This window comes from Lepidochelys kempii, chromosome 2 (assembly GCF_965140265.1).
Source record: "Lepidochelys kempii isolate rLepKem1 chromosome 2, rLepKem1.hap2, whole genome shotgun sequence".
Lineage (NCBI taxonomy): Eukaryota > Metazoa > Chordata > Testudines > Cheloniidae > Lepidochelys > Lepidochelys kempii.
This window is the reverse complement of record NC_133257.1, coordinates 158,405,619-158,420,515: the sequence shown is the minus strand read 5'-3', so window position 1 is coordinate 158,420,515 and position 14,897 is coordinate 158,405,619. Positions and strand designations below refer to the sequence as shown.

At 41.2% G+C, this 14,897-nt stretch overlaps 1 protein-coding gene across 9 annotated transcripts in view; it reads left to right on the top strand.

Annotated features, from left to right (window-relative positions):
* Positions 1-14,897, top strand: part of CEP72 (centrosomal protein 72) — a 78,592-nt gene that overhangs the window by 39,408 nt on the left and 24,287 nt on the right. For 2 of the 9 annotated variants that reach the window (XM_073332580.1, XM_073332582.1), the window contains exons 12-14: positions 1,824-1,950; positions 6,187-6,298; positions 9,501-12,453. In XM_073332580.1, the coding sequence (XP_073188681.1) occupies positions 1,824-1,950; positions 6,187-6,298; positions 9,501-9,657 (396 nt within the window). In that variant the 3' untranslated portion in view covers positions 9,658-12,453. Of the gene's footprint in view, positions 1-1,823; positions 1,951-3,746; positions 3,894-6,186; positions 6,299-8,278; positions 12,455-14,897 lie in introns of those variants that run through there. The other 7 variants (XM_073332581.1, XR_012157409.1, XM_073332584.1 and 4 more) reach the window with 7 other exon arrangements.

Here is a 14,897-nt window from a genome sequence, read left to right as displayed (position 1 = left end):
AAGTACTACGCGTAAGAAGGGGTGGGGGAAATCAAATACACAACTACAAAATCGGATTACTGGCTAGGCAGTAGTACTGCAGAATAGGACCTAAGGGGTCATAGTGGATCTCAAATATGAGCAGTTGCAGCAATGCAGTTGCAGAAAATGCTAATATCACTCAGGGGTGTATCAACAGTAGGGTTGTAAGTAAGACACTGGAGATAATAGTCCCATTCTACTTGGCCCTGGTGAGACCCCAGCTGTGTCCAGTTTTGGGCACCACGCTGGAAGAAAGATGTGGACAAATTGGAGCGAGTCCAGAGGAGAGCAAGTAAAATGAAATGTTTAGAAGAGCTGACCTCTGAGGAAAGGTTACACTTTATCTTCAGTCTTGAGAAAAGAAGACTGAGGGGAAACCTGATAAGTCTTGAGACAAGTTGAGGCGTTACAAGAGAGGGCAGTAATTAATTGCGGTCAATGCCCACTGAAGGTAGGGCAAGTAGTAATGGGCTTAATCTGCAGCAAGAGAGATTTAGTTTAAATATCAGGAAAAATACCTTGCTAAACTATAAGGACAATTAAGTACTGGAATAGGCTTCCAAGGAAAGTTTTAGAATTCCTGTCATTGGAGATTTTTAAGACCAGGTTATTCAAACATATCAGGGATGGTATAGGTATACTTGGTCCTGCCTCAGCATGAGGTAGAGGGGCTGGACTAGATGACCTGTCAAGGTCCCTTCCAGCCCTACATTTTTATGGTTCTGTATCTGATTCTTGATTGTAACTAGGCTTCTTTCATAGAGAGAGAAGCAGAGCTCTGTTACCCTTCCTGGTCAGCCAGGAAGAGAACTAGAATTTGATTTAACTCCACTCCACACCTGACATCTACTGCAGATGCAGCTGGATGGGTCCACAGGCCCTCATTAATCTCCCTGCCAGTGTGTCCCATCGCAGCCTCCTATGTGGTCTGTATCCAATCCAGGATTATTCTGTCATGACTTCACTTGGCACTGTAGGTCAATCCAGGATACTACCTTCCTTCTCGACTTGTGAGTCTTTCCTTTCCTGGGATATGGGATCCCTGTGCCATCCTGTACCTTCATCCTCCGTGCCTGAGAGCAACATGAAAGAACACAAGCAATTCTCTGCTATGGAGAATTGTTATGGCCAAGAAGCCAGATTAATTATACCATGTGTGTGAACAGCACTGTACGGGGTTTTTTTGGACTTAATTCAGTCCTTGATCTTCAGCAGCTTCAGCTGTTGCTGAGCAATCCAAAACAACTCCATCTGACAAGGAATCCAGGAAGATAGATAAGTTTGGCAAAAAGTTGTCTCTTCTGCTTGGCTGTTAGACTGCCGTTTCGAGGCAGTAATGGTCAGTTATAATTACTCTGTGAAATAAGTTCACATCACAGCACTGTGAGCCATGGATCCATGAAGAAAGTAGTTACCATTGTGACTATATGCACTCACACCCTTTGGAAAATCCCTCTTGCTATGGACAGTCAGAAGCTCACAGATACCATAAAGGCTGTGAATCTGGGTCCCTGTCTATATCTTTCCATCCAGGGGAATACCAGGCTTTCCCAAGTTCTGGACTGTTGTGATTCAATGACTGGTGTAATGTTTGTTTTCCATGAAACCAAGTCACAGAAAACAAAATAAAGCAGGAATACCAGGTCTTGCCTTTTTCATTTTCAGTGATGATTGCTTTATGATTTACTGTGTTACAAAATCATGTTTAGACTGTCAAAGAATAATTTACTGGGAAAATGTTCAGTTATCAATTTCCTTTTTAAGGTTTGTTCTGTTTTTCTTAATTTTTTAAATGTCACTAGGATATCTTGAAGCAACGTTTAGACCAGTTGTTGGAAGAGAACACTAACTTAAAAGCTCATTTGTTAAATGTGGAACAGAATGTCAAAAATGCAGACAGTTCTAGTTCATTACATTTGCAACTAATTGGTGAGTTTTTAAAAACACTTGTTTTAATAACTGTTGTGTCAGAGGCAAACCCTTGGCTGTGTTCTATCTTTCGGTTTAATTTGTTTTGTATATCATGATGCCTTTACTCACACCAAGTACTGCCACATTCCATAAGTACTTCCATGGCAATTATTATTTGTATTACCTTAATGGCTAGGGGCCCTAGATATAGACCAAGACCCCATTGTGATAGGTGCAGTACAAACAGCAAACAAAAAGACAATCCCTGCCGCAAGGTTCTTACAAACTATCTAGGAGGCAATAGATAAGTATAGACCGGAGTACAAGGAAACAGAGACAACATTGGTCTGTGCACACCAGCAGCCTACCCATTGTCAAGTTTTTTTGTAGACATCACAGCAAAGGAGGGATTTGAAGGTAGCGAATTAGGTAGCTTTGTGCATGTTTACAGTGAGTGCCTCCCAAGCATGTGCGGCAGCGTGGTAAAAGGCACAAAGGTGCTTGTTTGAAAATTTAACAATTGGGCAGTGGAGACTGGCATCATGGGCTGATCGGAGGCAAGCATGAACAGATTGACAGCGAACAATAAGTAACGTGGTAGTTGATTTGTGAAGGGCCTTGAAAGTGAACAGAAGCAGCTTATGTTGGATGTGACAAAGAAGGGGAAGCCAATGGAGGGGTTCAAAGAGTGGGGTTACAGCAGAGTGGAGGATGTAGCTCACTATTTTAAAGATATAATCAACAATTTCTCAGCCAAACCACATTTAAAGTGGACAAATTTTCTCTTAATGCTTACTTATTTAGTGTGTGTTTGCATATCCAGCATAGATTCTAAATTTGCTTAGTACCAACCAGAATAGAATAAGGACACATGGCATACAAGTATGGATTAAAGTCCACGGACTGCAACCTTATTAATAATTCTATTAGTGTTAAACTGTGGATCATACTATTAATCTGGTGACATGATTCCCTCTAGTAGCCCTATCAACGAAGTTCCAGTATGCCCAAACAAAAGATGCACTTCATCCACTCACAAACTCCACTCTCCCCTTTCCTCATGAGTAAGTATCAGGACAACAATGAGGCGTGCCATGTAACACAAAGCCTGACATGCTGGTGACATCAGTCTAGTATCAACACATTGAAGTGCCCAGAATCTGGGATAAGGGATAAAGAACACCAGTTGTGCAGGGATTACCATTTACAATTACTATGACCATTTCTCCCCACTAGTCCCTGGGAAGCCAAGGAACCCATCCAATCAGGTATGAATGCACTAATAACTTGAGGTCTACACTTAAAATGCTGCAGCAGTGTTTCAGTGAAGATGCTAATATGCCAATGCGGGAGTTTCTCCTGTTGGTGGAATTAATCCACCTCCACGAGAGGTGGTAGCTATGTCCATGGGAGAGTCCCTCCCATCAACGTAGTGCTATCTACCCTGGTGTTAGGTTGGTATAACGGTCACTCGGGTGTGGATTTTTCACACTCCTGAGCGACTGTTTTACCAATGTAAGTTTATAGCGTAGACCTGGTCTGAGTCTGCTCCACTGTTACACTGATGAACTCTGTCTCTATTTAAAGCACTAGAGCCAGTATATTACCTGTCACTCAATTTCACACTTCCTCCTTGCGCTTTCAACGCAAATTCACATTTGCAGAAGAATTTGTGACCTTTTTCCTTTCTGTGAACATTAAAATCATAATTTATTTGGACAAATGTTCATAAAAATGATGAAAGAGGACTGGAAATGCCATGTGAGTAAACTTTGGTTTTTAATTGAATGAATACTCTCGTTTACTTTTTTCAGGAACCAGCCAATTAGCAAATATCAGCATCTCTGCAGGCAAACAAACATTTTCATGTATAGGACAATGGTAGCTGTATACCGTCTGGAAGAGGCATATATAAACTCATAGAAATAACTGGTGGAAAATCATCCAGTCCATCCTTCCTGGTCAGTGCAGCATTGTTCACTACAACAACATTCATCAGTGCTTTTCACCAATGCTTTCTACATGATGAGTTTCCAGCAGTTAGAACTCATTGTTAGGAAACTTTCGTTTGCTCAGTTTAATACTGAGGGCATTTATTACAGATGATTGTGTTGCGCACACCAATGGTAATTTATTAAGTTGTCCCTTTAGATTTTTATGGTACCTGCATTTTAGGTCTAAAATGATTGACAGAGTCCTTTTTTAAAATTATTTGGTGCGTTACTGAACCTTAGTATTCAATACATTTCTCATACTTTTTTTCATCTAGATACTTTTACTATTTAATTATTTCAGTATCGAAGAGCAGGAAACAATTTACTTGAACGCCCACCTATCCACCTCCAAAAAACAAAGCCCTACTCAGTTTAAAAAAAAAAAAAATCTGAAAGCGTGTTTCAGAGAATCATAGATATGTAGGGCTGGAAGGGACCTTGAGAGCTAAACAGCAGAGTCCAGCTAAAAAGCACTCTCCAAAATTGTACCTCCATTAGAAAAATTGTACTTTCACTCAGACACACATCCACAAAAAGTCTGGATCTCCCAAATGTTGACTTTCAAACAGGTCCCCTGTGCCATATAACTCTTCAAAATCACAGAAAGATAAGTTTATTTTGGGAGGCAGGAGTAAGTTAGGCTAGCTTCCAAGTTAACTATGGAATGGCCACTGCCAGCATTCACCTTATCTGTAAAGAAGAGGGATCTGCAGTAAATAAGGCTTATCGTCGCTAGCTCTAAAACTATAAAAATAAGGTTTCCTGATCCTCTTCCCCTCCTCCCACCAATATAATGCATTGTATTGGCATTTTGGAGCCTGAAGATTTTGGGGTGCTAACCAGAAGACATTACTTTGGCTTAGGGAAATAAAAATGTGTCTGAAGTTCATAATACTCTTATATTAATATAGCACCTTTCAGCCTGGAAGATCCCAAAGCACTTTACAAACTTAACAAGCTACTATATTATACTACTATAAACAGTTTAAAACAGATGGTGAAAATACAACTTACAATGGTGTCATAGGGCAGTCCTGCCTGAGCACCATCTTGCTGCAGGCCACAGCATGACAGGCAGCTGCCTAAGTTTCCTTTCTTCAGACTCCCCAGAAATAGTTCAGTGCATCATCCCAATTGTAATAATAGCCCTTGTGGGGTCACTTATTCCCAAAGTCCCACAAACATAAATTATAACAGATGTCCCACAGCCATAGTCCATATTTTCCCACCATAGTCAAAAACAGTACTTGCAACATACCGGTCCAGCATCCCTCACTATGTCCCAGCTCTCCAGTGCCATTCTCTCCTGACCTTACACCAGGCCGCCCCATAACCCTTTCAACTGTAGTGCCTTCTAGGGAGAGCTGGTGGAACTCCCACAGCCTCTCTGCTGGGAGCTTCCTTGCCAGGGAGCATCCCTCACACAATCATGATGATCTAGTCTGACCTTCTGTACATTGTAGGCTACAGAACCTCATCCACCCACTCCTGTAATAGACCCCTAACCTCTGGTTGAGTTACTCATTTTTCTTCTGGGTCCAGCTATGTAGGTCTGGAGATGTCAGCAGGTAATCTGCTCCCTTGTCTTCAACCTTCTCCAGCCCTTGGCTCCAGCTCTCTGGCTTGAGCCAGCAGGCTGCTTCTGCTTATTCTTCTCCTTCTCCTCATCTTCCCACCAAGACCCAGCAAATCCCTCTTGCTGTTCTCTTGGCCTTCAGCCTTCTCCCAGCCCCCAAATGTACAGTCTGCAGCAGCTTACCTGCCTTCTTCCTCACCGCCAGGCAATCCTCACCTACCCTCATCTTCACAGCTTCTGATTCATCAGCTCTCTCTCTGATCCTTTATAGCTGCCTTACCCTCCTAATTGGCAAAATGGGAACACTTGCTCTGGCACAAGGGAGCTGGACCTGCTTCATTCACAGGGGCCAGCCAGATGGAAACTGCAAGGGGAGGTTTATAGTTAAAATGTAAGTTAAATTTGGCCAGGGCACTGGCTTTAATGCCCTTAATTTTGGAGATCGACCCAACTGCACTGAAATCAGTGGAAAGCCTGTTATTGACATGACTTCAGGCCCATGAAGAATATTTTGGGATCTTTAACTGGCACAAAAGGTCAGGCTGTCAACTGTAGGTCTCATCCAAGGGATGGATATTCAGTCTTATTTTATGCTACTGTGCAATATTTACCCCTCTGAGGTTAGGTTGAATTTTCATCAAGAGATATAGCCTCCTTAAGATATTTTGTCTCTTTGAATTTTAGATCTGCAAAAGGAGAATCAACAGTTAAGAAGTGAAAACATCAACTTGAAACAGCGTCTTCAGCACTATGATCAGATTCAGGAGCTCACTGAGATGTTGCAGGAAAGTCATAGGTATATTGAAGGTCCTGGTCAGAAATAAAAGAAATGACATAAGAAACCCAGATCCTTGGCATATTGAATACTTCGAAATTTTAAATTAATTCTGTATTAAAGTACCAGAGCTTCTCAGTTAAATGTTTACTATGAGTGGAAGATGTTCAGTGTATTTCAAATGTAAACATAGTAGGCCTTTTAGTCTCAGTATTTAATGAACAAGTGAAAGTTTAATTGATGATTTCCTTACTGCTCCATAGTAAAATTTTTAGTCCATAGTACTGAGTTGTCTCTAGATTCTGGTAGCACAAGATGATGCTTAGCAACCAGTCTGCTCAGCCAGCTCTCTACCTCTTAAATTGACAAACTATACAACTAAATCAGGAGCAACATTTTAAACATTTCGTTTGTTTTTTCAAATTTTAAACTGCATAGATTTATACTCAATTGAAACTTCAATAACTTACTATCCTGGAGGAGGGTGGGGCGGATGAATTAAAATGTTAATTACAGAAGGAAAATGATCAGATAACAAATTTTCCATTCTGCTTCATGGCATCTCCACCAGTACATAATATTGGGAAGTAACAAGCAGCAACAAATTGAGATGGGCAGGGGGAAAGAGGGGAATAACGGGCCTGAATTAACACTGTGTTTCTTAACACTAGTGTAAGTCAATTAATTGAGCTAGCCTGGCATTAAAATTGAAATGCTAGGCTGAATCAGCCCCCAAAATATAGAATTCCTCCCCCCTATGGAAAGCAGGACCTGGGCCTATATAAGGACCGCTGCCTGAAGTATGCTTCTACCAGAGGAGGGCTCTCTGGGGGGGATTGAAGTCTATCTTGTAATGTTTTATAAAAGTACACAGGGATGACCTTGTTGTTGCTTTTCAGATTTCTTCTGGGAATGCAAGTGCATTCTCTACTTGTTCCTTTAGCCATCTTGTGATGATCAATCTGCCCATTGATACTGGTACAGTGTGCTGTGATACCCCCTGGAATTAGTTGGTTAGAGGCCTTGTGTGCCTCTCTGATGCAGCACTACATCCATTTTGCTAGTGAGGTGTGAATGTGCTAGATCTTAGGCATTTTGTGTGGAAGGGGGGGGGTGGAAAACGGATGATGGATTTTCTTCTAGGTCCTGTATAATTGAGCTGGAATGTTGGTGTTCTGCACACATACCTCTTGGGGGAAAAAAACTAAATTTGTATTTAAAGACAGGAGCTGAGAGGGAGAAATTGAGGCTGGCCCTCCCACTGGTGGAAAATAGCTGGGCAGCAAGAAGAAGACAGGACAGAGCAGATGGGTTGCTAAGCAACAGCTTGAGCTGCCTCCAGTTTCAATGCACAAAGGCGACCCATGACTTGGGCTGACTCACTGGAGAGGGGGTGTACAAGAGAGACTATACTATAGACGTGTTTTACGAAGGTGTAAATATTGCTGTCTGTTTTATTTTAATTAAGTGAATAGTGGTGCTCTTTCAAATTGGGAGAACTAGAATCTGAAGTACGCTGTTTATCCCCAGAAGAGATAGCAGCAGAGGTATTGGCAGTGCCAAGTGCCACACACACTGGCCTACTAATGTGTTATGTTTGAACAGTACCCTGGGGATTAGATGGCCGATTTTCTAAATCGAGTAAATAAGTTTCAGCCATATTCTGGCGGGATCATCTCGTAGGAGCAGAGAATATCTTAGTCTCCATGCCCATTTAAACATTGCCCTGTCTGCCAAAACAGTCAGCAAAGAGGGGTTGAGTACTATGTGTTTTTTTGTGATATAGTTACATGCTATTTGAGGAGATGGACTGAAACAACCAATTTATTTCAGTGTAATGTAGGCCTTCTGCCCAATGGTAAGATAACCAGTGGCAGATACTGTGGCAAAAATCCCACAGGGTCTCATAGAAACAACTCACTTTAAGCAGGCCCTGCTATTCTACATTCTATTGATGCGGCTGTAGCATCCCTCACAAAGGATTTGAATCTTCTTCAACAGCCTATAGAGCTTTCCTGTTAACCACAACTTGCTGGAGTCAGAATGTCCCGGTGTGATAATCTAAAAAACATCAACTCCCAGAATCGTGATGAACTCAAGCCAACACTAAAGAAAATACACCTATCCACTCTGTTTGCGGTGGATGGACTATGGACTCCAGGGGCTGATGGTGAAACTCTGGCTAGGAGCCAATTCTGGCATTTTCTGGTACTGACCTTTGTCCCCAGTATAAATCACCTGAAACAAGTTCTACTGGCCACTAAATGGTCATCTTTTTATGATCTGTAATATAGCTAACAGTTTTATATTATAAACTTGTAATACATGATATGTGATCTACTAATAAGAAATTAATGTTTCTGTCCAGTTATAGAATTACTCATCTGGTGAAAGGATAGAAGGGGCATTACCCCAGTCCCTTTTTGTTGTGTTTTTGTGCTTTAGTAAGTTGCTCTCTGTCTCTCTGTTTTGGGGAGATGCTAGAAGAAGTTCCCCTTATAAACTTTGTTTTCATATGACTTATAATTTTTGGCACTTGTTCTTAGGATCAGTGTCAGTAAATGTCTGAAAGGCTGCTTTATATAACTTCCTTTCAGCATGGTCTGGAGATGGGACAAAACTAGGGGGGAAATCTTCAGCTTCAGATAAAATGGAATGTAAATCCCAATTTTGGATTTGGAAAAACAAAAGCAACCTTGGTCTTGCCCATCTGTGTCCTAAACATATGGGGTGAGAGTCTGTGCTGTGACTCTGAAGGGGGAGGGTTACCATAATAAGATAACATCATACAGTATGTCTATATCTTGGCAGTTATAAGGATTTCAGAATTAACACAACAGCTTATTTTATAGTTGTTTCAGTGGCTAAAAACTAGTTGGCCAGAGCTTCAGTAATGTAAAATACAATTTTACATCAGCTGAGGATTTGGCCCAGTGAAGGCAAACTTGTTCATATGGAGAGCACTTCTATTTGAAATGTATTATTGAGACTATTCTTTCCAGTAGGGAATGTTTACTTGGTCATAAATTATTCCTAAAAATCTCTCATTGATGTCTCTCTTCTTTTCCACATTCAAAGTGGGAAAAAAATAGCCACAATAGTTTATTCTGTAGTAGAATTACAAAGAAATAGTAGCACCCAATAGAAACGTGAAAGGAAGTTAAAAGAAGTAAAATGGTTGAAATAATAAGCACAATTAGTTGTTTGGATTGTTTATTTGCAGAACTTTGGTTTCTACCAATGAGCATCTCCTGCAAGAATTAGCAGAGACGCGTACCCGACACAGGACTGAAGTTGAGCAGCTCCACTGGAATTACAATCAGTTAAAAAAAACAATGGATAAACATCCTCATAGCAACATGGACAACAGCAGGTGTTAGTGACAATACAAGGAAATTTGTTGTAAAATGATTTATAAGAGGTGATAGCAAACATTTACGACTACACCATGAGCTGATGTCTTTGATACCTTTTATTTATTCAAAATTGTTTTTCTGTCTTTGTGCATAGAAATTGTTCAGCAGAGACTTTCCAGAACAAATCTTCACTTTCTTTTTTACAGAAACATGGATGTGCATGAGGGCAGTTTAAACCCAGTCAGAAATTTTGGTTGAGCACTTTCAGTCCAGAAGTCAGAGCTACCTAAAGCTAAATGTGAGTTCAAAATTAGAACTATTATCTTGAAATCAGGGCCATAAGTGCCAATGGCTGAGTTAGTTCAGAAGGACATAGCACATATTTTTTATATATAAATGTAGTGTAACATAAGTTGAATTATAGCACTGATCTGTACTTATGCACTGGGTACTGCCGTCCATATTATCAAATGTAATATTAAACATGGTTTAGAAGGGAAACATTTTAGGGAAAGAAAATATTTACTGCTTGCTCTTTCAATTTCACTGTGGATGAGCACCTGTAACAAGAGGTGAAACTTTACAAAGAATGTATCTGTGATAGTCCTTTGGCCTATGTGTGATTGATAGTTACTTTAGTTATTCCATTACAAATAACACTATCAAACATTTTCCCTATACAGCCATTATTGTCTAAAGCTTTTATTTTACTCTCCATAACCTTACTGAGTATGAGCTGTACTCTTTCACCTACAAGTACAGTAAGAGTCACATTCTCTACTGAGACCCACCCTCTCTGGACTCTCAGGCAGCACAAAGAGGGTGGACTCTAGTCAGCAGAAAATTCCCCTGTCAAATGTGCAGTAAATAATCTTGTCGGATTTTTAAAAAATAATTAGCAGTTAATATGTGATGCAGCTTACTCTCTTCTGCAATATAAATGGATCAGGTATAATCTGTTTTTTACTGTAGTCTGATTCATAACTTTCTTGAATATTTTTCTCGTTATCTTTTTCTAATAAAAGAAATTGAAATTATTTGATCTCCTACTAATTACTCAGTTCTGATACATAGTAAATACAAGTCACTTTTACTAACAGCTATTCTTGAGTTAAGCAATATTAAAAGTGTACATGTAACTTTAAAAAATGAAGGGTTTTTTTGTAGTTGGATTAGTCAAAAGGATTCTTGTACTTGAGACTTCCCATAAGTAAGAGATTGTAAATTATGTAATAATCAGGACCGGTATTTTTAATTAATATTTAACATTTGAATGTGCCAGTTCCCAGGAGACCGCTATATATGCTTTTCCTTTTTGGACTCTTTCCAAGGAACTTAATACATAAACAAACCTAAAACAAAAATCATACCTATGTACTAATAGCAGTCGCCTGTACATTCATGGTAACTTAAGCTCTCATTAATCATATTCATCATGTGGGCTGTCACTGGGTCATGACTGGCACGATTCATGGCCAGTCTGAATATGATAAGCAGGGTTGGGTCTAGTTCCTATTTAGATAGAAGCTGTGGAACAAATTCCAATGACGCTGCCTGGATATAGACAGCTAGGCTGTGGGATCGGGTTAATAAAGGAATGAAACGTTGAGCTTGGAACAGAAGCTCATTTATCTAATTTTATTAAAATTTGGACCGATTTAGTCATGGTACAAAACTATTCATTAAACAGCTGGTTTTTGTTTGTTTGTTTTAAAAACCTCTAGCTTCTCCCCGACCCCTCAATTTAAAAAAAAAAAAAAAGTTGCCAACATGCCCATGCTGCAAGAAAGGCTGTAGGTGATTCAGAAAGTTGCCCTTTCCCCTTGGCTGGTCCTGAACCTCTGTGTTAGCATAACATTAATAGCGCCTCTAACGGGAATGAAGCTTCCTTTCCAATATCCTGCCAGCTTACTCTCACTGTAGATACTATGAACCTTTTTATGCAAGGGTTGAAGTGTTAGCCCCAGCCTCCTTGTTAAATCCAGTTTGAATCATTGTCCATTCTGTCCATCAGGACAATTCCCCTTGCATCTCCTTTGGTTACAGTATGCTTCACTTTCTGTTTTAAATGGATGTGTAGTGTTGCTATGTACTGTTTTCCACCCCCATAGACCAATTTCAATGGTGGCTGAAGTGACTCCTGTAAATGATTTGTCTCTCTCACCAACGGAAGTTGGACCAATAAAATATATTGCCTCACCCACCTTGTCTCTCTAATATCCTGGGAGCAACACAGCTCCAATAACACAGCATAAATATAAATGATAAAGTCTTTGGTGATACTCCATAATGCATAGTATTGTATAAATACATTGTAAATACTAAGAGATTGTGCACATAATGTAAAGCCAGCAGATCATTACTTTTTCCTGGTGCAAATTTCCACCTTAATATTAGCATAATATTTACACCCTAAATGGCAGAGGTAAGGCCAAGGAGCTCACTCTTACAATGGACAGAGCTTGAAGAAGGAGGGGTTATCCATGAGAGTGATGTAAACACATTTGCAATAAATTAGCCAAAACCCTGTTTGTAAGCTCCCAGTGATGGTTGCTGTTAGAGAGGGAAAGGGACTTGGGTTTCTAGCTGGGTGAAAAGGATTGTGAATATAAGAAACTGAAGTAAACAGAAGTCATTTCAATTACCATAAATAAGGGCAGAGGGAGGAAAGGAAAAGCACAAAAAGTGAACAGGAGCAAAAGAGAAACTAGGGAAGAAAAGAAGTCTCAAAGCATAGAAATTGCCCCTGTCGTCTGAGGGTATGTCCTCACAGTACAGTGAGCTCAGGTTCTTAGTCACGTGTTGCCCCTGTAGCCCCCTCTCATCCACAGACCCAAACATCTCACCTGAATTTAGTGGTGCTTGCATTCAGGCACAGCTGGGAGTATGGGTTAGAGCCTGCTTTCATTCTGAGTGGTAACCAGCTGACTTTGCTGTGAGCATACAAACTGACTCACTTCAGCACTGAGAGTCCTCCACTGCCTTCCCACAATTCCCCCCCATATGCCCAGAAGGACAAACAAGCTTGCCCATAATTCACTAGGAAAGAATCCTAGCACTTACAGCAGCATAAAGAACCATGGGATATGCCCCCAGAAGCTCTAGTGCCAAATGGAGAAGTGCAGCATCATTGATGACAGAGTAACTGAGGTATGGCTTTGCATTGTGGCTGCTCACGCCTGGGCTACACTAACTCGGGGCCTCAGACTCAAGTGCTGATCACTTAGGGTACCTGTGTCATGAAGACATATGTTAATGGTATGAAAACAAACAGAAAAATAAGAATCAGCATCTAAGCCAGGGTGAGATGTAGCATAAGCACTATTTACTGCTATCATTTCATGGCTTAGGAAAGGAAATTGGTCTTGTCCATCTCATCTATGTAATTTCATAACTCCATGGACTGATTTGGGGAACTAGACCAGGGATATACAAATGGACAAACAAGAAGGTGCAGCGGACCGGGGGCGTTAGGTACACTTGCCCAAAGTGTTCCAGCTACAGTAACAACGACGATGTTACCTTTGTGTTTGTGCTTGCAGCATCCTTTGATGTTGAATGATTTTTTGTATTTGCAGTTAGTGCAGAAGCTTGTATACCAGCTGTGGTGGCAAGTTTTGTACACTAACTCATTTTACATTGTGGAAAAACAAACCGCCAAAAATGTGCTATGTGCATAATGTTTTCGTGGCTGCAGAAACTCACAAGCACAAATCACATTAATGGGAGAAGCTTTCACTGAATAGTCCAAATTGTCTGGAAATGGAGGCAGGTGTACTACAGCACCAGCCTACTTTTAAATGATTCCATACAAATACACCAACCGGGTAACCCCTACATGTTCTAGGCATGCTAAGCTGACTATAAATAAACCAGCAGCTGAGCTCAAAAGATGACTGGGCTCTAGCAAAGGAGCTAGTTTGCTAAATCAGCTTTCAGATAACACACAGCATTTGCTTCTTATCAGATACAAGCACATACAAGCACATTTTGGCCCTGTAGTGACTCAGGGCAGGGGCCCTCTCACTCTGGGTCCTTGGGAGGGCCCCCCCCCCCCCCCCGGCCTCACTACAGGCACCAAATGCCCTTTGACTAGGAATGGCAGTGTGGACTTTGTTTGGGCTTATTTGCTCTGTGCTGTATAAAAATACCTCACTTATGAAGGCCATTTAGCACTGAAACGTTCTCATTTTTCTAAGAGTGAGCTTCTATTGCCACATTGCCTTGGATACATAAACAGTACACACCACTTTTGCCTTATCAGTATTTAATTAGCAGGCAAACAGAAATATTTATGTAGTTAGTTAGTTGTGAAGGAAATAGTCTGTGCTGGCCAAATTCTCAGTTACGCCTGCACAATCCCACTGAAGTTCTAGTGTTTGTAAAGCTGTACAAGAGGGCAGGATCTGGCTTAATGCTTTTGCCACAGACCCAGGCAGGCTTCCTTTGCTGGCTAACCCCTAATCTGCTGCGAAGGAACCCAACCTCTGGATTCCCAGGTATTTTAAACGCCTGGAGGCCCGTCATTGCCTCAGTCTTCGGGTCCCAGAGCACAGAGCCTCTGTCTAGCATTCCCTCCTGAGATCTGGAACCTGCCTATGCTTAAGTGCTTTGCTGACTAGAGATGGAGTTACGAACATGCTTTAAGTTAAGCGCACACGTGCTTTGGTGAATTGGGGCTGTGGTTACTATGCTGTTAGCATAACCACTTAAAAGATGTTTGGCTAGTTTTAGAGCCTTCAGTCTCAGATAATGACAGTCTCATATACACATCTCAGGATTATACAATCTGTATCTCAACCAGATTGGTGCACCATAATGCAGGGATTCTCAAACTGTGGGTCGGGACCCCAAAGTGGTTATGATCCTGTTTTAATGGGGTGGCCAAGATTGGTGTTAGACGTGCTGGACTCCGGGGCCCAGGCCCAACTGCCTGGGGCTGAAGTCAAAGCCTGAGTCCCACCACCCAGGGCAGAAGCCCTCGGGCTTCAGCTTTGGTCCTTCCCCCACCAACTGGGGGTAGTGGGGCTTGGGCAGGCTCAGGTCACCCCCTTGTGGAGTAATTTTTGTTGTAGGAAGGGGGTCATGGTGCAATAAAGTTTGAGAACCGCTGCCATAATGAACTTGAGTTGATTTTTCAGTATCAGGCTAATTAAGGAGTCAGAGTCTAAGTCCTACTCCAATGCAAATCTCTTGGCAGGGGTACAGCAAGTGTGGGGGATCCTCTTCAGTCTTAGATCCAGCACAGCTAGCACCTCTGTCTT